General features: G+C 37.3%; 1 protein-coding gene across 5 annotated transcripts in view; it reads right to left on the reverse strand.

Moving 5' to 3' along the window:
• KIF21A (kinesin family member 21A) overlaps nt 1-27992 on the reverse strand; it is an 86232-nt gene that overhangs the window by 12260 nt on the left and 45980 nt on the right. Inside the window, exons 11-31 of one of the 5 annotated variants that reach the window (XM_030961128.1) lie at nt 27566-27769; nt 24294-24332; nt 21959-22043; nt 21671-21788; nt 21145-21333; nt 20027-20226; nt 19524-19631; nt 18943-19011; nt 18622-18833; nt 17805-17958; nt 17231-17431; nt 16799-16900; nt 14891-15056; nt 14380-14400; nt 10528-10588; nt 10261-10315; nt 8657-8874; nt 4398-4508; nt 3736-3864; nt 2134-2172; nt 39-175 (exon numbers count right to left, since the gene is read on the reverse strand). In XM_030961128.1, coding sequence (XP_030816988.1) covers nt 39-175; nt 2134-2172; nt 3736-3864; nt 4398-4508; nt 8657-8874; nt 10261-10315; nt 10528-10588; nt 14380-14400; nt 14891-15056; nt 16799-16900; nt 17231-17431; nt 17805-17958; nt 18622-18833; nt 18943-19011; nt 19524-19631; nt 20027-20226; nt 21145-21333; nt 21671-21788; nt 21959-22043; nt 24294-24332; nt 27566-27769 — 2618 coding nt within the window. The remainder of the gene's footprint in view (nt 1-38; nt 176-2133; nt 2173-3735; nt 3865-4397; nt 4509-8656; nt 8875-10260; nt 10316-10527; nt 10589-14379; nt 14401-14890; nt 15057-16798; nt 16901-17230; nt 17432-17804; nt 17959-18621; nt 18834-18942; nt 19012-19523; nt 19632-20026; nt 20227-21144; nt 21334-21670; nt 21789-21958; nt 22044-24293; nt 24333-27565; nt 27770-27992) is intronic. The other 4 variants (XM_030961126.1, XM_030961123.1, XM_030961124.1 and 1 more) reach the window with 4 other exon arrangements.

The following is a 27992-nucleotide window of genomic DNA, read 5'->3' on the forward strand; positions in this document are numbered from 1 at the left end:
CCTCTGTAGACAGCAGAGGTGCAAAGAGCTTGCCCAACCTTTAGATCCAGTGAAGAGAAGATCATCAGTTGCATCAACACAAAGCACAGCCTTGGTATGTCCCTCAGCTGTGTAGATACACTGAAGCAGGGACGATCGGATGCCTTTTGAAGCAGGAAATGGGTTAATTATCCCCCTAGAGAAAAAAAAAGGAATGTGAGTTGGGCATAGTAATAGACACAGATAAAACCTAGTGTTCTTAGATGTGAGGGCAAAACAGCTGAATGCCTTTCATAAACTACGTAAGGACTTTTGCTATTTAGCCTCAACACACATCAACTATGGCCTATCAGTTAAAGGAAATCACATAAAAAACGAACAAATGAAAAGACAACAAGATGCTAAATGCTGGGTACATGGCAAAGTCTGCATAATACTGAACATACCAGGACACTTAAAGCTTCTGTATGCCCAAGATCAACCATCTAAACAGCACAATCTGAAAAATGGAGCAAATGTAATGCGCAGTGCCAATTCCAAACTCAGCATCCATTTCACATCACCTGCATTCTATTGGCAGACACAGAGAACTGCTGTTAACTTCTGTGCCTGAAGAAGGCTCCCATTGCACCCTGTACCCAACAACACACTCATGTTCAAATGGCCAAAAGGGAGGATGCCTGGAATGCTGACACCCCAGAGGAATCTTCCTGGGCACTTTCAGCTAATTCTGTGGTGATGCCAAAAGACTAACTGGCCTGAAATAAACACCTCACAATTTTTTACCAAACAAAAATTACTAGCAGTCTAAAATCCCATGCATACAATTGCATGCACACAGACATCTTTATTTCTGTGAAGTGTAGAAAAGCCTCAAGGTAATGCCCAAAACATGCAACACAGCTGTGACCTGGCCAGCTTGCAGTTAAGACTCACTGTCATGCTCTTTTGGGAATCACACACATAACTGTGATGAAAAGGAACTAAACCATAGCCCTGTCTCATCAAAACAAAACAAAAAGTATCAGATCCTTCAGGAAAATCTAAAAAATTAGTAATATTGTCCAGAAGTTTGCTATGGAAAGGAAAATGTCCTTTATGATACAAGCTAACTTTGTGACAGCTGGTTAGTCTATCTAGTACATTGAAATTATGATTTTAAACATTTTTACAGTTCAGGACATCTTCACTCATATAATTGATTACTCCTCAGCAATCCTTCTTTAGATTTTACTAGTATTAATAGCATCTTAAATTGTGTAACATTATCTTCCTCATTGTGGAAAGGTTTTCACCTTTCATCTGCACCATTTTATGTTTTCAAGAAAACAGGAACAATTTGCTTTTTAATTAATTTAGGTCTCTATGCTTTTGTTTTCTAGCATCATACCAAACTAACATGATTTCTCTGTAGTATTCCCTATAGGATCATGCTGCCTCTGAACTGAATTATTCCTCCTGCTGTTCTCACCCACTCACTTCCATGACAATTCATGTAAAATACATGTCCTGGAGCTATTTATCTACCTATATGCAATGTTCTAAAATCTACAGACAAAAAACCACTACAACTGCTACAATGACCAGCCAAAGCCACCATGACATTATTAGCAGTTATTTGACTGCCCTTCTCTAGATAAACTAATTTTTCATTGGGTACCAAAATCCTAACCCACAGGGACACAAGTGGCAACATTTCTTTGATCTCTTAAGCCATTGTGCATTGTCTCAGAAAGAAGTAATAAAAACTACTCATTTTTATTTACACTAGGATTTCGTTTTTAGTGATCAAAGCATACAATGGAAAAAGAAAACCAAAATAAGGAGAGAAGTAAATAAAACATAAGAAAATGTCTGCTCCTATTTTTTTTTAAAAAAACAAAGAGAGAAACAATGTGTCTCAGGAAATGTTTACCCCATACTTCAGTTATAATTAAAACACCTGACATGCTCAACAATGATAAAAGAATACCCTAAAAAAGGAGAGGGGGAGACATGCTTGACCCAAATCTCAGATATTTCATGTTCTGGCAAAAGCGAGAGAAACAATGCACAGGTATCAGGAAAAATCATGCAACAGAATGAAATGTTTTAAGAACTGGAATAACTTTGATGAGAGATGCCAAGAAAACAGAAAAGAGAAAGAGAGAGTACCTTTGTACCTCCGACAGAGAGGAATCACTTTCATCAGACCTACAATCAACAGTGGTGGAATTGTGAGGAGAAAGAATATAGGTATCAGCAAAGGAACGCCTCCACATGAGAAGAACACACAACAGCATGGCCAACTCAGAAAAGCAATGCAAATCCACAAACATTATGCAGCATTGCTCAAGGTAGATCTCAAACCAATGATGATATGGGGGGTAGAGGGGAAAGAATAATTATCTTAAAATATCACTCTCAGCAGTAAGTTACAGTAGACTGTTTCAGCTCCAGAAGATGAGTAACAGCAGCTGAGCCATTTCTTATTTCCCCAGCATTTTCTTAGAGAAGTAAAGGCAAAAAATTAAAAGGAGAAGATAGATGCACAAGTTAACCTCCATAAGATAGTGCTTGTTGAGAATATCAAAAGAAAAAAAAATACTTTGAACATCAATGCCTGCTAAGTGTAGAAGAGACATGCAAAATATTAGTCATAGAGATATAAATGTTAAATATGATAACACACTCAAATAAATACAGTGATTTGCTAGCCATGCTGAGTTTAAAATCCCTCAACTCTCATTTTGAAAAATGTTTTAAAAAACCAAGAAAACATACAAGACAATATTTCCCCAAGACACGATGATTTTCAGTACATCTTAAGATGTCCTTCATTTTCAACTCAGACAGATTCAGCAGTTTCTGTTTGACTTCACAGTCAGTTCAGAGAAAATGAAAAGGGTTTGGTGGGAGTTAGCAAAAAGAAAGGTAAGCTAAGATAAGGAAGTCACAAGCACAGTTACTGAAAGCCTTGCAAGCCACTGCCTGGTATGTGGTAGCTGTAGACCTCTAGAAAAAAACCCATTTTATTCAAAAAATAGGGCAAACAGACAAAAGCAATTTCTTATCTTGCTATAGTTACAAATAAAGGTTTATTTTAAATCTGAGTTGCAGTGCATAAGCACTGTGTGGTATTTGTGTCAGTATTGAAACCTGTAATAGAGATTCTAGTCAAGTAAAGCCCACTGCCATTTGGAGAAAGGTTCCTAAACAGATGCCTAATGTGAGAAAAATCTGTTCTACTTCTTCTAAACAAGATATGAATATCAACTTCTCCTGCAGATCACCTCCTAAAGTCAGTCTGTTCAATAATTTGGATAATCTCTAAACAACTGTGTTCTAGCCATTTCAATGTCCCATCCTCTGAGATGCTGTTGTAAGAGCACTCTGAGCAACACTGGAGCAACTGAGTAACTGTCAAAAGCACTATTTCCTAAATTATCACCTAAAATCTATTTTTGAGTGTAAACACACACACAAATACACAAACATCTAAGAAATCTACCATTTTCTATTTTGGGTTTGAAACTACAAATACCAGACATAGCCTAGAAAACAGGAAACAAGGTTCAGCAGGAAATTTCTCTTCTCAAATTTTTACAGTGGTTCCATGGTAGTTTAAAATATTTCCTTTGAAAACTACACAAAAACATGAGAAATATCTCCTCCTGTCTTGCAGAAGGGCAAAATTTCTACCAGACACTACACTGAAAACTTGAGCACACTTTGTATTTCCCTGGTTGGGGGCTGAGGCTTCCCTTTGTGACTTACTTATCCTGCTGAACTGATGTGTTTCCCTGAGAAACAGTAAGACGACTAAAAACATTCATTTCATTACGGGGCCGGCTTGGTGGGGAAGTAGGAGGTGACAGACTAGCCTCTGGGGCTCCAGAATCTGAGCTACAAAAAAAAAAAGAACATCTTCTTTAACAGGTTATGAATGGTTAGAAAAGTTAAATGCAACATGCCTCAAACGTTAGATGCTCTTCTCTTAAGCAAATAATTAAGATTGTAATACAGATATTTCTCAGGGAAGGCAAAAAGCTTAAGGCTGCAGGGCTGCAGGGTGCAAGATGGCAAAATGTTCAAAGATTAAGTGGTAAAAGTGAAAGCTACAGGCAGAAAACACACATGTAAAATTAAGACATTCTTATAAAATTGAAGACTCTTAGAGATATTGTTGACTTTGATTAAAAAAAAAAAAGTAATTTCCAAATGCTCCAAAGGACATTTTCTCAGGGCTCTGCCCCTAAGTTATTTTGTACAAAAAAACAACCTGGAAAAAAGCCCCAAACAGCCACGCATAAGCTGAGCAATAATATCAACAAAACAAACTGTCCTGGTAGAAAAGAAATAGAAAAATTCAGATTTATTTTTCAAGAAAATTCAAAGTTCAAATTACATCAGAGGAAATAAATTTAAAATAATCTTACAGTTTTTGTTCTTTTGTCTTTGTCTTTTCCACTGTTTTCTCATAGGTTTTTCTCTTTGCTAAAGGTGAAGGCTCAGGTATTTTCTTCTCTGGAAGAGATGGTTGTCTCGAACTAAAACAAGAGCAATCATTATCTCACTCTAAGGCCCTTCACAGAACATTACCTGTCATTTTCTCTGTGTGATTTCAAATTTTAGAACATATTTAATCTATTGTCTCTCTTGAATTTAAGGATTATAAACTTGTTCTCACACTTGAATATAAAAATATACTGTTATTAATGTTCAAAATTGATCAAAATATAGAGTCAGATACTGAAGAGTTAAAGGACATATACTAATTAAATAATAAAAGAGACTCACTAAAAGAAATACAATGGAGTACGCATCCCAAATTAACATCATGGAAGTTCTTAAATTTCAGATTCCACATTTGTATCTACAATCGACCATTTAGAGACAGGAAGAACAAAGAAATAACAATGATTCTTATACACAAATGAAACTTTGCAGTAACATATTAATGTTAATTAGGAAGTGAGAAGAGGTACTTTCCATTGACAAGCTATTATAACATGGTTTCTCTTTGTCCCCCACTTGCCTTGTCCCTTGCTTTCCATCCCTTATCTCTCCAGCTCTTGCTCCGAAACAATTCCAATTCACAGTTACTGTGGTCTTTCTCCCAACCTTTTATTCCCCATTAAAATTAGCAAGAAAATCAAGAGGACAGTATTAAAGCTGACATCCAAATGTTTTCATTTTACCACAGGCAGACAAAAGAAAAAAAAGGAATCTGAGTGGTCTCTATTCTTCTGAACTCCCATTTCTCACTAGCTGAGCAATCACAAAAGCAATATTTGTTTTCTTTTTCCTATTTATTTGTATTTAGAAAGATTTTTTTCTATGAATATGAAACACTCATTAAAAGCAAGAAAGCAGATTCTGAAAGTGTTTTGTTCCATGCAACTCCATTAATCAGATAAAGCTCATTTGGCAGGCCACCTGCCTGACATGGTTATGACCATCAATCTCAGAGCCCTACAGGTTCTGAATATGCATAGCTTCAACTTCTTTACATGTTTCCCTTAAGAGGAAATCTGTGCTACTACATAAAATCCACCTGGAGACTGGAATGCAGAATAACATGATTTAACATGGACAGCACAACCACAAACAGCTACTTGACTCAAGCAGATGAGACAGTCTCAGGTGATCACAAACCCTAACTGGAATGTGAGGGACCTGTAGGACCAGGTGCGAAGAACTGCATGTCAACCCCAGAGCTCCCTGGGGTCTTCAAGAGACAGGCAAAGGAGGACAAGTGATAACCTGCCTGGTTTTGCACAGAAGCCTAGCAGCTAAGTCATAAAAAGGGAGAAGGTGGGTCCAATTCCCTCAAGGCCAGAGCATCCACTTCTATGTAGGGCTCCCTTATCTCTAGGCATACTGTGCAAAGGACACCAAAAAAGGTGGACACACTCCCTTCCCTCTCTTTATGCTGACCAGCATGCATTTAGGGATGCAAAAATCCTGAGGTCACAAGGTAAATTCTATGAATCATGCTGACAGGTCTTCCAGCAAGGACGACAAACAGGCTACAGTGTCTACTGCCAGGGTTGCTTACATGTCTACTGAGCAGCTGCTCGATTAAATAAATCAAAGCAGACACTGGAACCCAAGCTCCTCTGCCTCACACTGGCATCCTGCATACTCAGACATGGAGGCAACTTTCACTTGCTCACTCTCTACCTGCCCTTGAGTCTTCCATCTTTGACTCCACAGTGGAACATCCTCAGAAGAGGGTGTAAATAGCATCATCATTCTCTGAATTCTTTCTGAAAGCCTGGGAATGCAGGTATTATAAAAATACAGCTATCTTGCTGGAATGAACTTCCTAAGCACAGGTGTAAAAACCAGGTGCATGATGGCAATGACCTAACAGAAAAGGAACAGGACACATACCTACTTCCAGGTTTCCAGAGCCCTTTTACATTTGCCAGGACATCAGACATCTGAAAAGAGCTGACACAAGTCCTACAGAAGACAACTATCCTCTGAAAAAGCTGCTGGAGATGACTTGAGCATATCAAAGAACAGCACTAACCAACTTTGTAAGCAGAATTCCAGTTAAATTAACTGTTGGCCATATGTATTTAAGTGCCTCCCTAAATAACAGAATAACAATGGTCTGGATTGCAAGGGACTTAATAGATCACCTAGTTCCAACCCCCTTCTCTTAGGCAGGAACACGTTCCATTAGACCAGGCTGCTCTAAGCTCCATCCAACCTGGCCTTGAACACTTCCAGGAATGGAGCATCCACAGCTCCTCTAGATAACCTGTTTGACTCTCACAGTAAAGAATTTCTTCCAATATCTCATGTACGCCTACAATCTTTCAGTTTGAAGCCATTACTCATTATCATATCAATACACACCCTTGTAACAAATCCCTCTCCAAGGACCACGGAATCACCACAGACCTTAGAAAACTGAGGAGGTTCCAGAGTGGAGCAGTTTGTGCACACGCAGACACCTAAATTTGCACCTAAACATACAATTAATTTTCTGTCTCTTTGAGAATCCATATTTTGAATTACTGTTACAGTCTCTACATTCCCAAATGTCGCTTAAGTAAGTGGCAGAAGGGAGAAAACATTTATTGCAGGTAAGGTCCAAATCTCCTCCTGAATAATATATTTTATTACAAGAGATATGCTGGCACTACAGGCCCATAAGGGAAGGCCAGATGGGTCATAAAGACAAGCTTTCTTCAAGTATGACCAGATAAACCAGTCACTGCAGATTGATTGTGGGTATTTTTGATCACTTATCTACTGAAACATGATCAATACCAATTCAATATGGTGAGGCCTACTGCTGACTAAATTGACTTTTGGACAGCATGTAACTCTCAAATTCTTGCAGAACATAGTTTTGGGAAAATCCTGGTTTGCTTTTTTGCTGGCTCACTTTCAAAAATGGATACATTCTAGAAGATGGAGTGAGGCAAAAGTTGGTATTACCTGAGTCTTGGATGTCAGGTCATAACACTTGATGTTTTAGATCTTGAAGCTTCAAAAGTCTCTACTCATCTTACGCTAACTGCTGAAACAAGTGGGGTTTCTCCACCTATGCTCACACTCAACAGCATTCTTTCCAAGCAGATTCTATTTGCACTGAAGCCATCAGCATGGGTTAATAATTGCTGTCAGCAGTGTTTTACTGTTCACAATTGCCACCTCAAGCACATGCCAGAAATACATAGTAAAAAATACAAATTGCAAATGTGCATTAGGTAGAGACTGCCGTAAAAATATTATGCAAATAGGACAGGTGAATATTAAAAGATGCCTAACTCCAGAACCTGTAATGTGAAGATAGCTACGGGACACTGAATGTGGACACATCACTGAATGTGGGAAGTGCATTGAATTTACACATGAGCTTGTGCAACCCAGGAGCTAGTACCTAAAAAAGCCAAGAAAAGAGTCTCTAGCAGTGAATGGCCAATCACCAGCAGTGATATTGGTAGAAATAAAATGAACAGCAAGATCAAGTGAAAATAAAAAAAGAGTGTGTGTGAGAGACATCTGCTGGTCCCAAAGTAAAATGACAAAATTATTTTTAGTTCTGTTTAGAATTAAGAGATACTTTCAATTAGTAAAACTGTTCTGCAGGTAAGTGCAACCCGCAAACAGAAAGGATTTTTGAGAATTCATAATATCTAACATTTTCCTTTCAACTTTTTACTTGAATACTCTATTGTTGCATAGACTTCTTAATTTTATGCGTGGTCCATACACAACAACTCAGAGAAAGACTTTTCCTAATAATTTGGACCATATACAATTATCATTATAAAGGTTTTGGGTTGCGTTTTGTTGTGGTTTTTTTTGTTTAAATCTCTCTTCTGTTCTAATCAGATTCTCACTACCTCCCTAGAATGTGCATTTCCCGTAGCACTAATACAGCAAACTATTCAAGGTATTAGAGGGGTTTTCCCCTCTACATAGAACACAGTTTCAATAACAAAGCAGCTTAACAGAACTTACATCTTCAATAAGAACCACAGTACCTACAAGATTGCATTTATACTTTCTAGAGTGGTGATGGCAGAAAGGAAGGAGCTTTGTCAGTATTATTTAGTAAGCATCAAGTATATCAACCTCGTCTGTAAAGTTAATATAATAGATTACAAGAAATTGGCAACATGCATTTTTTAAAAGCAAAGGATAATTAGTACAGCATGGCCAAACTTACATGCTGCCTATCTTAGAAGGTAAGCCAGATGGTGGGGGTATAAACTCTCTGTCCCTAGCAGAAGTGTCATGTGTGTCAGCAGCCACCCCACTTTGCTGGGTTTCTGCGGCTGCTGCAGCAGAGCCAGCTGGGGCAGCGTCTGCGGCGCTGCTGTCGGAGCCCAGGTCGCTGCTGGCCGCGTACAGCAGCTCCATCTGCGTGGTGGTCCTGCGGCGGGCCTGCAGACACACAAAACCAAAAACAAACTGCCACTTCAGCCTGCAAAGGTGTGTGCCAGGAGTCCCACATTCAACTCAGCATTAGCTGGCAATTAGCATCCCCCTCCAACACTTGGCAACTGCCTTTGGAAACTAAATCAAGAAGCTCGTCTCTGCTTTTGGGCAATGATTTCAGAGGAGGCAATTCAAATTCAATGGCATGAAACACTGATTTGACAACTGGCTTCCAAGGATATCCTTTCAACCAGCTGCCTGCCAACACTACATGAGTTCAATATTAATCACCTACGGTTTATCCAAATGAAATGCTATAAAGCAGAGAGGAATAAAGTAAAGTGTCAATTTAAATAGCTACAATTATACTGGTGTGACTTCTAACATCAATGCTCCTTCTCGTATACAAACTCTGCTTCTTCCTTAGTTTAAGTCAACTCAAAAGTCCACATGAATTAAAATTCATTCAGCATTTCAATGATTTGAACACAACAGAAAAACTCACCAAGGAGCTAAGCTTTATGCAACATGGTAATTTGTAAAAAATGGATCATACATGTTAGGTATCAGTTTACAGTGAAGTTAAGATCTATTCCTCAGGGAAATGAAGACCAATAGGGAAGACAAAGATCCAGTCTGAAAAGAGCCATTACAAAAATGATATGTTTATTTCTTTGCATTTTTAGACCACACTCAGTTAAACAGCCCCAAAAGCTGCACACCAAGGAATGTTACCAAATAATTCAACAGCCAACACAGATGGTTCTTCCAAAGCCAACTGCAGTTGGAAAAGTGGAGGCTAAGCTTCTATTTATTTTGCAAATTTGGTTTATGGTCCTGTGAGCACAGAAGCAAAATTGCCATCAGTGCACATTTCCAGTTCCCACTGTCATTAATATTAAACTGTAGTCAGCCTAGATATAGTCCTCCATTGTCGACTGTAATTAAGATACTGGAGGTCAAACTTCTGTTCATAAACTTCAAGATTTCTGTGACAAATTGCAAACAGTAAGTATGTTCACAGTTTCCACTGGCAATAGCATTGAACTGTAGCCTAAGTAATACTAATCTGCAAAACTACACCAGTTTGGACTGCAAGTAACTGGAAGAAAACATCTCTTTCTGGAATTCTAATAACTTAACCCCAAAATACTGAAGAAGTTATTTTTATCATTGCTTCTTAGAGACGAGTGTCACACAAAATCATATTGCAAGCAAACCATATCTAAAGTACGTCAGTTTTCCTTTTGCATGTCTTCATTCATTAAAGTCTCTTGGGCAAAGCAAGGGCATTCTCCAGAAGGTATCATTCAATTATGAATTATTACAGAATCACAGAATTACTTAAAAGACATGTAGAAGAATTATCATCATCATCATTGTACATCCTACCTTGCTTTTGGGCTTGACTTCACCACAGAGCTTCAAGAGATCTGAAGATAATGAACTAAAAGAAAAATTGCATCACAGTTAGAAAGTCATACTTTTTGCAGATTTGCAGGTGCATATTTTTATTTTATCTTCTTTCTACTGAAATTGTGGGCAAAGTATAATAAAACAATGTTAGAGATACTTTCTAAAGGATACATGATTCTGCATTACAAAAGGAAGAAATTGCAGTAATTTTTCTAGAATCGGTAGTAACAAAGATTTCCTCACCTTCCTTCTGTTCCAGGACTATGCAATGGGACATCCTCATCAGTACTATCTTCCAAATTTTCTAGAAAATTTCCAGAAGAATAACATTAGTCTGTCCCTCTACAACAGGATGTGAAGGTTTTAAGTGTATACAAAGCAACTCAGACAATGTTGAATGTAGATGAACAGAGTACTAAAGATAGGTATTTTCAAAATTTCTTGACTATTTTCTATCCAGCCCCCACTGAATTTTCCTGACACCTAAAATAATTATTTTCATTCAATCTGAATACATCATACATCTAGGCATACTGTGCCAAACGTGGTCCTCTGTCTACTGTAGCAGAGGAAGAGATGATCGAAAAACAAAAATTCTAGAAGTAAATCTGTAAGAGAGCAGATAAAGCAAAGAAAATTATCTGCAAGACATGGAAGATATGGGATGCAAATCAATGGACAGTAAGAATGTCTCTTTCTCCTCTTTTTTTCATCTTGCTCCAAGACAGAAACAGCCTGGCTATAATGAAAAAGAAAATTATATTTTTAACTAGCTGGTGAGCTGAGGCTCAGCCTTCTCTGATACAGAATGCTACCAAGCATTTGAGCTGACAAGAAGCAAGCACTTTATTAGTATATAAGGATTCATTTCAAAAGAGGATGATGCTACCACTTAATACTGTAGAACGGCTTCCTAAAAAGAGATTAATTTCTAAAGAAAGCTGCTCAGTAGAAATGTTCCTGAAGCAAAAATGGGTGCACAAACCTGTCCACAGAAGACAAAACCAGCATGCATGCTGCACACTAACACAGTCAAACATCCAAGTAACATGTCTGCATGCAAATGGTGCAAAACATTAAGCTGACACAATGAGTCAAGGGCACATGTACAATCAGTTCTAAATTGCTGGGAAAGCAAATCCCCTGAATTGTGTGTTATTCTAATAATACATTTTAGGCATAGATCAAGGACATAGGTAACACATTTTTGCAAGCCAAGTCCCTTATTTTTGAACATACGAAATATTAAGGATTAAATAACCTTGTAATGACATTCCATCACACCTCCTCTTTACTAGGAGAGACACTGACTTTCTTTACTTAATTCCTGTCAAAAAGCAGATACCATTTGCAATGCATAGAACAAATATATTTGTAACCCATATTGAAACAGGTTTGTCCATGTATATGTCTTTATGTTCATGCTTTGGAGAAAGGGAGGAAGGATATGCATCTTTCAGGTGAATTTTGAGAAAGAATGGAAAAAAGAGAAGGAAAATTCTGCCATTTGTGTATGCTGCATCTAAACATGTTCCCTGAAAAAGTTAAAACCATCAACCTAGAACCAACACCAATAATGCACTTCAGAGTTACCCAACTGCTTAATTAATTTTAACAATGTAATCTTAATTATGAGAAATACAACAATATTCTAAAGAAAGTAGGGTCACAGGAATAGCACTCTGAATTTTCATGTTTCTTTTTGCTCCATCATGGATTTGAGGCCAGATTAAAATCTTTCAATACTTATTATTGTCATTAGAGTTGTTATTATTGCTATTATTATTATATGCTTTCTGCAAAAGTGGGGATTTAGAGTACTGCTCCTTTCAGTAAGGCAAAAGCAGCATCCCTAAAATAAATGCATTTAAAAAAAATATAGGATTCCTATTAGAATTATGTTACTTCATCCCCTACTCATAAAAAACTTGTGATCTCTTTTTACAGGTAACTAAGTAGAAAGTGTGGAATGACCACAAAAGGTGAGATTTTATTTGTAGGCTCACTCTCATGTGACCTGATGAGCATCTTCAGTTTGCCTGCAATTCAACATAGGAGACTGCCCAAAGCCCCAAGATAGAAAGCAGTGCACAGAATCAACACAAAGATAAAGAGCAAGATTCTGTGAGAGTAAGAAGAGATGAAAGGAGAAATGAGGTTAGTAAAGACAGTAAAGTTTGCAGGGATAGCTGCTAGCAAAACACTGCTTGCAGAACAGGTGGAGAAATTTCTCATTATTCATCTTCATCCTCATGCAGTGCAACTGGATGGTACCAGAACAATGCCACACACCAGCACAGTTCACCCAGAGAAATGACATTTGACCATCTGCACATAGATGATTGTGAGTCACATCCATTAATGTCCATACAACTCCTCAAAGAGAAGCAACATTGAAAACTCAATTTCATGGTCATTTTAACTCTTCACAAGAGCAGATGGGATAGTGAAGGGCATCTGGTTCATCCACCAAAGTGGATGTGCACTGAAAGTCCATTCAAGTCAAAACCTGAGCCTGTGATGTACTCTTCTGCAGACTGAAACTTCTTGTCTACAGCTGAATTCAAGTGCCTAACTACACTGGGGAATGTTCAAGCTTTTCTGGGCGCCAAGTGTATTCAAATGGATAAAAACTTTTGAAGACAGTGGATCTGAAAGCAGGCATCAAGACAAATACCATGGAAGTGCAATCCCTTTGCTTGGGATAGGGCTCTCTGTGCTCTACCACTGAGATGTCAGGCATCCTGGTGAGACTGAGTTCAGAATCTGCTGCCACCCACACTTCTACCTGCGGGAGCTGTGTCAGGCTCTGCACCAACAGCGTCCCTGTGAACCAGCCAGCAATCCCAGCAGCAAAGCCTCACTACAGTGGTGTCTGAACTCCCTGCAGCTAAAAGGCTTCGTCACTAGTGATCCACAAAACACAGACTACAACAGTCTTGGACCTAGGTTAATGCAGCATATTCAGCTGCATTTCCTTCCTATAAAGTGTTAGCAGAGTCATGAGTGGCTTAGATACTCTAAAAACCTCAGGTCATCCTTGCAAAGTGTTAAAAAGCTCCTTTAATGAGATAACACTCTATGAAGGATTTGATTACAGAGCTAATGTTTCAATATATTTAGCAAGTTGCTTTTCATTGTTTGAGATGTTATTAATAAGTAAAAGTCTGTCCAGAGCTAAAGAAAATGCAGTGCTATCAGGAGAAACAATGCTCCAACAGGAGTGAACGTGCACACACATTAAAGGTCTGTTCTAGACACACTATGACGCTACAAACCATTGAGGTTCCTGAATAAGTAACTGGCTGCATGCAGCAAGATCCCCTGACACAGATCTTCAGGTATCACTTGACAGGAGACTGGCCAAGTTCTCACCATCTCCACATTATGATCTATAGATTTCCATGTAGTTTTGTGCTTTGAAATGCTGTGCAAACTAGCACAGGACAGCAAAATGTGATTAAAAGTAGCACAAGACAACACAAAAGGAATTATCACTGGTAACAGGATTGTTTTTCTCAAGTTCCAAATATAGCAAATTCTTTGGAGGGAAGAAAATAAGCTTAATTCATTTGGGAATAACTCTAAAGCAACAGCAACAAGAGACTTATCTCAAAAATCAGTGAAGTCAGTAACTTAAACCCAATTGAAAAAGTGGGATATAATCCTGCATTCTGTACAATATTTACATTACAAAATGAGCTATTTGCAAAAGGTTAAGTGACCTGCAAATTAAGAATTGCCTTTTTTCAAACCTAAAAAGATCAGTACAATTTGTCACAACAGCAGTATATCACAAAATAATTTTATGTAGTCTGAACATACTTTGGGCTCGCAAGCACCAAGTTATAAATTTGAAATACAGCTCTGCTTACTGTCTTCATTTTTAACTACCACAAGGTCTATTACCACGAGAGCTAGGGGTGGTTTCAGAAAGGGAGAAATGCTCTTTAAGCTCATGATAATGAGTACATTTACAGAATAGTTCATGCAAATTTCACACACTCACAAATTCTAAGATGCATCAGTTAGTGAACATGAATGAATTAGTAACTCATGCAGCTGTACAGTACACAGAAAGCTAAACATACTTACCCAGTGGTATGCTATCTAGGTCTGTGTAAATACAGCAACAAGGAAAAAAAAGCAACATTCCAATCAAAACATATCCATTTATAAAAAGAAATAAAACAAAAGTACCCAAATGTATTCTAAATCTTTCTTAGTATCATCTCATGAGAAGTAGAATAGATGCCGTAACGACATAAAATGCCAATCCAAAATCCCCAGCATATGATGACTGAACGGGATTGAATTTTTGAACATCCCATTCGGAAGTTAAAACAATTCCAGATTGTAAAAATAACAAGCAGATTATTTGAATTTAAAAAAAAAATCTCAGTAGTAAGAAAACTTTGTTTCCTACATTTTACTGCTGAGAGGGTCTACTTAAAAATGCCATACATGCATGTCAATTGTGAAATATAAGATGTTACAATACAGCATCTATTCAGAAAAGAAATAGTCTAGAATACCCAGTACAGCATGCATAAAAGGCAAACATGACATGCAGGTGACTATTCAGAAAACAAGACGAAAAAACTACCTTGCAAAGCATGACCCAGAAAAGCATCAAGTTCAGGATTTAATTCAGCTTTTTCTTTTAGCATATGAAACAGCAGTTGGTTTTGAGTAGCACTAGTAATTTCTGTCTGCTTAAGGCGTCCCTCAAGAACTTTGATCTGAGCTTCTTTCTGAGCTGCTTGGAGACCCTAAGAGAAAGAAAGATGACAAATGTTTTATTACAACCCTTGTTTTACAAAATTAAAATTGTCAAAATTTTTTAAAAACTATAAACACAAAAAAATGTGGACATTGCGGCTGCCTTCTCACATCCTGAAGATCAGGTGTCAACAAAGGATCTTTTTCTTTCCTTCACCTTTTAAAGAGACTCATTAAGCATTCCTTTAACTTGCATTCCTCAGACTGCCTTGCAAATACGCATCTAGTGGCTAAGTGGGACATGACTCCCAAGTGCAATTCAGAGTCTGCATTTTTTAAGAGTAGCAAGTATCTGAAAGACCAACACCTCCACTTTTCCCAAAGAACTACTTTTTAAAAAATTATTACCTATGGTACTCTATGACAAGGAAAAGGGGGAGGTGGAAGTGGGACAGGGTGGGACACAGAACTGTAATCTTTGCTACCCAAACACTGAGTGAACTTTCAGCTTCTAATGAAAGATCTTATGGCCCAACTTACGACAGAATTCATTCTAAGAGAACTTCCCTAGATCCATGGATTTGTGGGAATTTTTTAGTTGTAGAAAATATAGCCAAAGAAATTTACAGAACGGTTTCCAAATAGATTTCCAAATTCCAAAAGAAGCAGCATGGAAAAATGAAGGTGCAACACATCTTCTCAAAGGCTTGTAGGGCAACAGCAGACTTTGAGTGCTAGTGCTAGAGTAACAAGTGTAGCCCTATGAATTTACACCCTACATTTTGATTGAACTAAAGCTGCATATCAATAGACACATTCTAAAATTTCAAATTCTGAAAACAAACAAGAGAATAGACAGTAGGCACAAGCAATTTTGCAAAAAAAAAATCCTTCAGCTTTTCTATGTGATAATTACTAAACAAAAAGATGATAGAATCCTTTACATAATGGAGCTTTTAATCATAATAAAGAGAAATTGTTAACAGAGTGAGTCAGAGGCACTTTTCTCACATTAACTCTGTTACAAGATCCATTCAAACACATCCAAGGGCTGAAAAATATTAGAAGATTGAAATTTCCATAAGCCAATGTGATTGTGGGAATGTTTTTTACCCTTTTTTTTCCCACAAACTTTTTGGATTACCCGCATTGTGACGAATCAAAAATGCAGAAGAAGCTCCAGAGAATTGGTCAGGGGGGCTGACTCAAAGACAGTTTCAGTATCATTGAAATTTTCCATTTGACTCAATGAGACAGAAAGAAAAGCAGCAACAAGAGCACAGACACATGTGTACACAGGGTTATAAGCTGCCAAATATTTATTTTGAAAATATGAGAGAAAACTTATTTCCCCAACACCTTCAGAAGAATCCCTGTGGCTCTACTCAGGCTGAAGTATGTCATGTATCAACATATAACTTACATTTTTTGAGGTTCATATTTGTACAAAGGTGGCTCAGCCAGTCTTTTAAAAAGAGATCTCTAACTCTCTTTAGGAGTTTGTTGAAAAACAGAGATTTATTTGATTACAAAAATCTAGTGCTCTTGTAAGAACAACATGAGATAATTAATACAGTAAAGAAGGCTCTATTGGGGGTTGAGAAGCAGGCAATAAGTTGAAGAGGACAACAGATCTCAAGGGCCTTCACACTGAGAATCAGCATGACTCAGTAACGTCGACCAGCTTTGCTTTGTTTAACACACATTAGTCATGTCTTTATGTCAGTACAACATATCTGCTCCTGGCCCATGCCATAGTCCTGGCACACACATACTTCATTTAACACATTACCTTATTGATGCCCATCATAAGGAAGTGATCAAGCAAATATCGAGCTTCTGTCAAAGTGCAAGCATTAATCACTGCTGTTACATCCAAGGTCTCTCCTTCTTCCTATGTGTGCAAGAATAAGCCCAATCAGATTGTGAAAAAGTCCCAAGAATTATATTAAGATATTGCCAGTATAATAGAAAGCATCAGCTTTGACATTTAAATGCTTTGCAATCTTAATTTGCATTACACTATTGACACTAAAACTCAGGCATCTATTGTAGAGGTCTTCATCTCAAACTTAACATAAAAGTTTTCACCAATTTTCACTTCCTGGCTCAATAATTACACAGACAAACAAAAACTAATTTCTTAATGAGAACACTTTCAGAGCTAACACAGTTGTGTTTTCTTGTCCCCATTTCACCATTTTTGCAATAATATTTGACCTACCTTTGCTTCTTCCATTTGCATGATGTTTGCTTGGCAGTCAGAAATGCTGTCGTTGATGTAGTCTATATTTGCAGTTACTGATTCCATCTCCTCATTTATGTTTTGGACATTTCTATCTGCTTCACTGCCACCCCCACCCTTTATGAGCTTCTCCCTTTTCTTTGAAAGCTTATCTCTTCTTTTGGTGAGTTCTTCACGTTGCTATTTTCCACAAAGACATAATATTACAGAAAAATGAATTAGTAAGCCCTTAGAACACTGCAGTGCCTTTTTGTTTTCCTTCATTTGCTACAGTTTAACTAACATATCATCATTTTCATGGGAAGAAGTTACACAGGGGAATACAGTAATCTATTTGCACACGATGCCATTAATGTGCTTCTTAGTTCTTACTAAGCACAGCAACCCCGTTGTTCAAATGTTTACTGGAGCCAAAAGTGTCTTCACTGACTATGAGAGATTCCACCCACTTTACCAATGCTGCCACAACAGCAGTTAATTGACAGCAAACATCCTTGCAGAGCTCCCTATTTAATACAATGATACAGCCAACAGTGCACAGCAGATCACCCACCGTAAGCAGCCTGTTCATATCTGCCTCCATGTTGGAAATAGTCATCCTCTGCATAATAATGTCAGTCACTCTGCGTTCCAGCAGCTGCCACTTCATCCTGGCTGCCCTCGAGGAGTAAACCCTGCTTGTCACTGCTTTCCGCTGGTACTTCCTCCTGTGGCACGTTCAAGAGAAACACACAGCTAAGTCTGAAGTAGTCCAGTGACAAATTTGAATGTGGAAATGATCAGGCTGGAATAGTTTTCACAAACAACTTAAAAATGTCATGCAGAAGTTGTTGTAGGTTTTCACAGCACCAGACAGCTGCCTCTACCCAGCCCCAAACTCTACTGCACTCTAACATGCTGCGCTTGAAAAACAGGTTTCAAACACTGCAGCATCTTTCATGACACACTACTAAGTTCAAATGCCATGTAGGTGTTGTTCCCTATTTAACAAGAAGATCTGCTTCAAATCACAGTGGAAAAGCACAAATAAATCTGATACACTGAGCTCTATTTTCCATCAAGTTTTTCCATGAACTTAACACTGATGGCATTGGACCACCAAGGTAATTTCTCTTGAAGAGCAGATTTAAAAACCCTCAAGATTTCAAAATCCAGTTTATGTGACTTGCCATTTAATGCCATTTTATATTATTATGTTATTGTCTTAAACCCAGAAAACTGAAATTGCATTTGATAATGGTAAAATGCCCATTTTATGAGCATTACATGGTAACAGTTTGACAACCAACAGCTCCTGCAACAGCGCCTGCTAGAAAGTCCACACAAATTTCAGTTCTTGTAAGAGACCCCTAAAAAGTTTTAACCCTTACCCTGTTCCATTTGTTGCAGTTACAGGTAATGCTTGAACCCTTGCAACAGGAATTCTCATCTTCTGCTGTGCAGCTGTTCTGGAGCCATCATGCTCTCCTGACAAACTAGAACTTGCTTCCTGCATGGAATGCTCAGGCAGGCTCAGCTTCCGACTCACTTTTCCTGCTACTTTATCAGACAGAGGCCTGACTTGCCGGCGAAGGGCTGTGACCTGAAACACAGTGCAAAGACACAAGTAACTCTCCCAAAACTGAGTTCTAAGTTTCAGCAATACAACATCATTCTGTTTTCAAAGATGCATTGCTGTTTTACCACAGTACCTCTTCAGTTTTGCGACGTAAAATAACTTCTTGGTTTCTTTTCTGAGCTTCCAGAAGCTTGAGCTGATGCTGTGAAAAAAACAGAAACAGCATGTGATATTTTTTCCATTCCCTCTCACAAGGACTGCATTGTATAAACAAAAAAAGAGACTTCTACAGATTAATACAAATCTGCAAAATTGCTGTGACATTAAGACTCAAGTCATGATTATTTCTTGATCTTCCTAGTGAAGAACAAAACCAAATGTTTCACTGTATCAATTCTATCAAAACCAATAATTCCATGCAACCAAGGTGGTACAACAACTTTGTGAAAATTCACTAATCACGAATTCACTGATAACCTTGATATACATACTCAAGAAGCACAACAAGACATAGAAGACTTAGCACCTGAAGCTAGGAACTGTGTTTGCATGGAAGTCAAACCAAATTTTGTGCATTTTCATGGTGAATATATACAGGTATATGCCTGCCTCAGTGAATGCATATACACACTGTGTGCCTGTGATGTGCAAGCAGAGGCACATCATAATGACATGTGCTTATTCCAAATGAAAGTTCTTTATCTGTCAAATCACCTCTCGTTTGCGTTGCTCCTTTTTAAGCTGTGCAATCTCTCTATTTCTTCTAGATTCAGTCATTCTAGCTTTCTCCTGCTCTTCTTTCATTTGTTTCATCAAGCGAACCTGTAAAGAGGTTATCACTTAGAAAAGCTGTTCGCACTCAAGTGCTGCTCCCTGCCCCCAACCATATAGTTTTCTCTTTAAATTGCTATTTTCCACTATATTACATGCTTTTAGCCATTTATGTCTTCCATCTAATGTCATCTTCACTCAATGCTGAATAACAGCTAATAAGCTGTGCAAGCTTATGCATGTTTGATACCTTAATTTCTGTTCATTAAACCTAAAAGCTGCCCCTCTCCCCCAGGAACAGCCTGACGCTTGCATCTCTTCTATTTTCAGACTTTCAAGCAGACAAAAGCAAGAACAGATTTATCAGATAGATGGATGCACAGAAGATTTCAACCTAATTTTCAGTAAACATTCATTGCGCAACACTTCCATTTACTCAAATATACCTTGGTTTTCTTCATCTCTGTCACCTCCTGCTGCAGTTTCTTCAGCTGCTTTTCATATTGAGACTGATTTTTAAGCAAACGTGCATGTTCCTTTTGCGCTGTTTGAAGTCTCTGCAGTTCTTTATTCATGGCTTGGAGTTTCTTTTCATATTCTGACTTGATTTTTTTTGCCTTTTCTTCTGAATAGGTCTCTACAGAACCTAGAGTAAAAGGGAATTCTTGATCTGCTTTTGTTCAGGGTACTTTTACTTTGCCAGCCACAGCAGATAACTACTTCCTCTGCTCTAGCACTGCTATAGTCTTGCTCTGCAATACCTTAAACAACTTAATTTCTCTCTAGTTCCTGCCACCTGCACTGCTTTGAACTTCCCACCGTGTATGCATTCTGGGATAAGAGACCAACTATTAACACTTTCCTCTGACTTCTTTGTAACAAATATGAGCACCTGAAAGCACAAATACACACATTCACACATATGTGCACAGGAGTATAAAACCACTCCTAAAAGCCATCAAGCCTAGTATTCCTCTTCTGACGCTGATCAACAAGGGAAGTGCTAAGGAATGACAGGGGAACAGCAAAAGCTTAGACAGTGTATAACCATAAAGCATATATATGTTTAAAAAAGAAAAACAAACAAAATACTTTCCACAGCACTCCCAAAGTGCAGTTATTTGTGGCTTGGGACTCTTGAGTCATAGGTAGTGTGTCATCTCAATACTAAATACATATCTAAAAAGGTTTGGTCAGTAAACACCTCTGAAACGTGTGTTTCACTGATCCTTGTTCTTATTCTCAAGCAAATACAAAGAAAGTGGGGAGGAAAGAACACAAAAAGACTTTTAATCAGGAACTATCTCCAGGATTATGAGAGTTCTTAGAAAACTGAAAATGCTTATTCACCCAAATCAAATACCTGTCAGTAGCAATGCATTCAAAAAAATTCTTCTCTCAATTCTGATAGAAACTAGAATGATTAAAGAATCATTCACTGGCATTATGGGTACAAAACATACTTCTGTCTTCTGCAATTTATCATCAAATTTGAAAAAGAAAACGAGAGAAGTAGAAAATGGTTCAACAGATTATACAAGATCAATAATTTTCTACTTCTTACCCAAGTTTTGAAGAACCTGATCTCTTTCGAGCTGAGTGTCTCGAATTTTATGTTGTAGCATCATTAGTTTCTCTTCATACTGTTTTTTCAGTGTTTGCAACCTTCGCTGGCTGTTTTCCAGCTCATCTATCAGTTTCTGCTTAATGGCTATTTCACAGGTGATATTTGCCAAGTCAGCTTGATAATTTTCTAAAATAGAAAGATTTCTGTTAAAGTAAAGCAAGGACCACATGAACATAGATAATCCTTGCAATCTTAGGGTCACTGTAAATACATATTGTGCACGGGAGGATTCCACACAAATTACAATGAACCTGGCCTCTGGTCAATTTCAAAACCCATACAGGGACTCTTGATCAGCTGTCTATTACATGTTTTAGCACCATAACCAAAAAATAACTCACAGAACATGTTATTCACAGAGAATAACACACAGACTGTTTACAACACACTTTCTTGCCTACCAAGACCTGAGGTTTGACAGATATTATTTGCAAAACTCTACAGAATATTGCACTGACATCACCTTTTTCATCAGAGTCAGAATCTGATTCATCTGAGCTTTCAACAACTTCCATATCGTCTTCATCCTCATCATCTTCCTCTTCTTCATCATCATGATCACTGACTTCCTGAATTTCCTCCTACAAAACATACAGACATTAAAGCAGCCCCACACTTTTCCATGCCTCAATCATTTTTGACTATCACTGTGAAGGCGCAATATTCACCTAGCACATTATTAATTTTCTTTCTATAACATTGTAAATCTTTAAACAATGAACAAATAAACGAAACACTTATAAATACTTACTCCCTCCAATTCATTATTCTCTCTCTCTGAAGTGCCTTTTTCATCTCTTTTCTCCTGCTCGTTGTCTGTGTTATCCTCCTTAACACTAGTAGAAGAGGCAGACACAAATTATTCACAAACTGAAATGGCAGTTGTTTCCCAACCCCCAAACCAGTAAGTTGCAATTCCAAATAATGACGAAAACAAAGTGTAGTTAGAAAAATGTACAGGTGTTGGGTGTGGGTAAAACACAACTTCCAAACTTCTGCAGATAATAAAATAATGCCTAATTACTCTTAATCTTGGTTTGCAAGGTAATAGTAATAATTAGCACATTATTCCAGCATAATGCACACTGGGACAATCAGAATATACATCTCCATGTACTACAGCAGTACTCATTTTGCATGGAAGTTGCAGTGTACCCAGAGTAGCTTTTACAAAACGATAAAATAACATTGTGTGCAAGTACAATATACATTACAGGCATTCCTGCACTTTCAAGCTATAACAGAGCCTGCTCTACTTAGAATAGTCTTAACATTTATGTATAAACCTTAAACAATATCCTAATTTATTGTACTGTAACCACTCTTTTGATTAGTTATCTACTTTGACATAAAGGGAATGCTCAAAACACTGACACAACAATAAATAGGGTTTACAGCAGGGGTTTGTTTTTTTTTGGGTGGGGGGGTTGTTTGTTTGTTTTTTTTTGTTTAGTTCTAAATGTTTGGTGTATTACCCATTAGGGCAAATTTTAACATTTTTAAGTGCACATTTAAGGCATCACATGCAAATACAAAACAAAAAAATATGTGGCACTCTACAAATTGTCCCAGACCAGGTATCAATCCCTCTAGTGCTACATGTACAATATCTAAAGCTCCAATGGATGGGAAGTTGTGACAGAATAGAGCTAGACACCATAGGGGGTACTAAAAAAAATGTGGGTAGGACTGCTTAGTGTGGAATCCACCTCAACTAACATCAGCTGCATAAAAGTTTGGCAAGTTGTGCAGTCAGTGATCAGGCACAGAAACTAGAAATGCACATCTTCCCCCAGTGATATCAAGAGGAGCTCAGATTCATGATCAAACTCTTGGGCAAATCCAATACTCAGTGCAGGAACAAGAAATATACAGTAGATTTGAGACACTAGGATTTGGTGACACCTTTAAAACACAGCATGAATCTAAAATGTGCCTGTTGAATAACACAGCGCTGTGTACACATGATTTTCTGTTGTATTACTGTATTTTCTGTTGTATAATTATATCTTTTTAATCTGTTCAATGCTAACTGATTCCCTTCTGCCCCACTCATTTCCAGTTATGAGCTGACCATGCACAAAGCAGAAAGCTTTTGCTTGGATCATCTGAATCCATGCAGCAGCTAGGGATGCTGGAATTTAAAAATCTAACCAGATTTGTAAACAAAAAAATGCCTAACAGGGAACACTGTGTCACATGATCTCATTTCCACAGATTCTCATCTCCCTCAAACCAGAACATGTTCTATGTTGTTTATTAAGCCTAAAAGATAATGGATATTAGCTGCAATCCTCATGCAAATTGAGGCCAACCTCCAGTTTCCCTTCCACTCAGTACAGAACCAACCACTACAGAAAATTTGTGTTCTGCCAAAGAAAGGGGACAGACAGGAAGAAGGAGAGCCAGCAGCTCTCCCAGGTAGAACTGTACTGCTTAGTGTGTGTGCTACTGGTTTGTGGATTCACATCATCTGCATCAATTCAGTAGGCAGGTTTTTTGGATCAAAGTAGACAGCAGAAAAATAAAAACTCCTTTAGTTTCACTTTTAATCATACTACAGTTCTCTTTTTAGAGGTCTCAGCTTAACTGCTCTCTGTGAATGACTATTCATCTACTGGTTTGGCTGAAATAGAACGGGAGGAATGACCAAGGCTTGTCTTATGTTTTCAGAAACCAAAGCAGCAGACTTGACTGAGGTGTGATGGTCCAAGACACTCTTGATCTCACATGCCAAAGTCATTATTGTCATATACTGCCTGCTAGACATTTCATACTATATGTGCTACTGCACCTTCCTCCTGCCTTTCATTTCTCTTAGGCCATGCAAGAAAGAAAACAATTAATTCAACAGGAATGTCACCTCCCCACAAAAGCTTGCTTGACCCTGTGTAATTCCAGAGTCAACCTTAATTCCACAACAGAGCTTTCTTCCAGTTAAAACACTAGCTGGAAGTGAAAACCCGGAAAGAACTCTGAAAATTAACTGCTCCTGAAGTACCTATGAAGCTGCCCAACTTCTTTTCATGTATGACAACCAGTTAATTGAAATGACAGGTAATTAAAAACCTGGGAAATATTCCAACCTTCTTTCTTCTTGACTGCTTTCCTCAAGTTTCTGTAGCCTTCAAAAGCACGAGGTACAGTATTGGAAGGCCAAGCCAATGAAGGACAAACCAGACAGTGAAAAGCAAAAGTGATAAGAAGGTAAAAAAATGATATATATGAGCTTGCGGAGTTTAAAATGAAATTTTAAAAGATACCATCAAGAGACAACAAGTAGTAAAAAGGCAATACATCCTGGACAGTTGGAAAGTAAACACAGAAAACAAAAAAGAAGCATGTGTAGGTTAACTAATTTGCCACTGATAACAAGTAAATTCAAGTTACACTAAGAAAGAAATTTTAGACTATATATTTAACCTTGTGAATTACTTCTAATAATGGATTAAGAAAATATCTCAAATTCTAGAAAAAGCTTTCTCCTCTTTCTCCACTTAAAACTGGCTGGTAAAATACTGAAAATTGCAAATACTCCCACCGACCCAAAGTTATATAGTCTCAGGAATATATCAGGAAAAAAAAACCAATGCACTAGTTTTATATATGCTGATAACATATTGTCATATAAAGTAGGAAAAAGAAAACTTTTTAATCATTACTTTACTAATATTCTAAATAATATATTCTGAATATAATTAATACAAAAAATCTTCAAATTGCATTCATGTTTTCGTTTGGGTTTTGTTGTATGTTTTTAAATAAAAAGTAGAAAACTGCAGCTTATTTTTCTGGGATTCAGCAAGTACATGTGAATAATTTCTTGTTATTTTTTAATAAATTAACAAAAAACATGCACCAGAAGCAATGAGATGGACAAAATGTTAGTATTTCTGCCTGCACTTTTTCCTCTTGAATAAACGTGGATTTATCAGTAAAAAAAAGTCTGTATGACATATATAAGCATAGAGATGGCTTAAAATTCATCAACTACTGAAATTCCTCATTTCCCATTTTGACAAAGTTTCGAGCAAGAGCTTTTGCTGCCTTTTCACCTTATACTGCCAACCACCTCCCTTTGGTATCAGCTAGGAGGTAGCAAGCTGAACACCATGTAACTTTCATCACTAATTTAGGTTAATTAAGGTTAGAGGAGTCAAAAGAAAACAGTCAGAAATGGTTACCAGGTATGTAAGGTTGACTAACAACTGAAAGGAATGTGGAAGATTTGCTCAGGGGCTTCTAGTGGGTAAGTCACATTAAGTCAGACTGTGGGATACTCCAATCAGTAGGCAAAATATTACTGCTGTGTAAATTGTTTCCAATAAACTTCATGGCAGGTGCTTATTAAGGCTACAGATATTTCACACTACATATTGGCTGCTCATTCAGAACCTTGCTCTTAGACCTTCAGGCCACCTCACAACAATTTAAATAAGTTCTATGTATTTAAAATTATGCACCTTTTGTCATACTGGCCCATACCCAGGAAACAAAAGACTGAGAAAGGCAGCAGAGGGGCAGAAATAGTAGCCAGGCTTACCAATCCCATTTTAATAGAAAAGTGCTAGTTAGACAACTTTAAAAGAACAGCAACATTAAAAAGAAATAGCAGACTAAATGTACCTAAATGCCTACAGAAGACAGAATTATAACAAAGAATCCCCCATCAAGCTGCATGGCAAAGTGTCTGTGCATTACATTAATGTACACACTGCCAATTCCTGAAATTTCAATAGAATAAAAAATCACAGTGATATAGCCTTAACACAGACTTTTCACTAATTGCATAGAAGCACCCTGCAGATGGCAAGAATGACAACGTATAATCCCTTTAAATTCTAACATTTCTCAGCATCTAAGGAATTTTCCTCCCAATACGTGCACCTCAGAAATTTCTAAGTATTTATTACAAAGCGGTCTGCAGATAGGCCAGTAGATAGATTCAAACCTTAGCAGCACTTTGAAGAGTATGACCCCATCTTATAGAACACAAAGCTCACTTTAAGATGGAGCAATCAAGAGGCCTTTTCCAACTTTAATTTTTCTATAGCTCTCTAATTCTATAATGCTAGGATTCAAAACTGATCTCAAAAATAATTTATGGTAAGTAGTCCCTACTTTTGGATCAGACTACTTGGCCATCCCATCACAATATTATTTTCTTGGTGTCAGAAAGTATGACTGGCTTTCAAAAAAACAAAATAAAACAAAAACAAACCACAAAAACACAACCTAACAACTGCAGCTCTATCTAAGCATGTAGTTAAATGTATGCTTGATTTTAAAATGTGTTAAAAAACACAAAATCAAATCTCTTTGTTCCTGCATTTACAGTTAAAGGGCATACTGAAGTGCTTGGCTGAAGAGAGGACAGAACATTCTGCTGATTTTATTTAGTACTTCCATCTTACCCTCAAGTTCATACAAAAATGAGACAAAATCTATCACAATCCCTCTAAAAGTCTTAGAGCTTCCTAAAAAATGATATGCAAAGAATCTAGTTGTACTTAAAATGACTGTTCTCTAAAAGCATCAGACATTTGTGTAGTGAATGGATTGATTTATAGATACAAGACCTAAAATTAAAAATATGACTGATCCTCATCTACTTTATACTTTGACTTTTTCAAGCTTAAACTGTTATAGCTTTACTCTGAACTTGTAGAAGTCTGAAGGACCATTATTAAAAAGAGTAACAGAAAAGAAGCATGGAAAATTTCAAGTAAAACTGAGAGATTTCTAATAGATGCAAAGTCTCCAAGTACACAAAGCCTTGCTGTGCTAACTGCTATCTAAACAGGCATTTCTGTCAATTTCTATGAGGATTTTAGTAGATGAGAAGTTGGACTGCAAAAAAACAGCAAAGCATAATGTTGCAGAGAATTAGGAAACCTTAAATTAAAAAAACATTCACAGAAGCAAAAGATAAAGCAAAAGAAGCCATTTCAACAGCTACCAAAGAATCCCCAGCTATTCAGAATATCTTTTCTTCAGAAAGCTGTTTCAGTTTTGACATAGAGTTGAAAATCATTTTACAATTTTTTTCAAACTTCTGTTAAATTTCAGGTGCATTTTAGAAGAAATTTTTTTAAATGAAAATTTAGAGAGAGCACCTGTGCTTTTATCATTGTGCATAATTTCATAGAAAAGTTCATTACAAAGGAGACAAATAAGACTTCACTGGAAGAAAAGATGCAAAAGAAAAACCTGTAACTTCAGCATGTAAAAGGGTTTGAGGTAACAGCAGTTAAGGGTCCAAACCCACACAAAAAGCCTTTTTAAGTCTCAGTAATTAAAAAAATAGGCCTTTTTACTAAGAAAGAGAAAACAATTAGCATCATAATTCATACACCACCTCTTTTTCTTTTTCCTTTCTTTTTTTTTCAGCTTTTCTAGATCTTTCTTGGCTATATCTAGAATTTCCATGGTCTCTTTCTCTGAGGAAAGCATAGAAGCAGAAAATGCTGATGGTCCGCCAAAGTACGTGGCTCTTGATGATGCTCTTGACAAGTTGCGTCGAAGATTTTCATTCACTGCTTCACTTTCTAATAATTTTGCTCTTAATAAAAAACAAAACAAGGAAGAATTGTAGACCATTAATTACAACTATTGCCAGTACATCAATGTAGTAAATTCCTTTAAAATACCATTTTACACAATGGTTATATATGTTGTACACATATCATATAACCTTGACAGAATACATAAAAATATGTCTGTATGAACATACACACAGATGTATATATACACAGATACATACCTGTACATGCTTTATGAACATA

Source organism: Camarhynchus parvulus, chromosome 1A, assembly GCF_901933205.1.
Source record: "Camarhynchus parvulus chromosome 1A, STF_HiC, whole genome shotgun sequence".
Classification (NCBI taxonomy): Eukaryota; Metazoa; Chordata; class Aves; order Passeriformes; family Thraupidae; genus Camarhynchus; species Camarhynchus parvulus.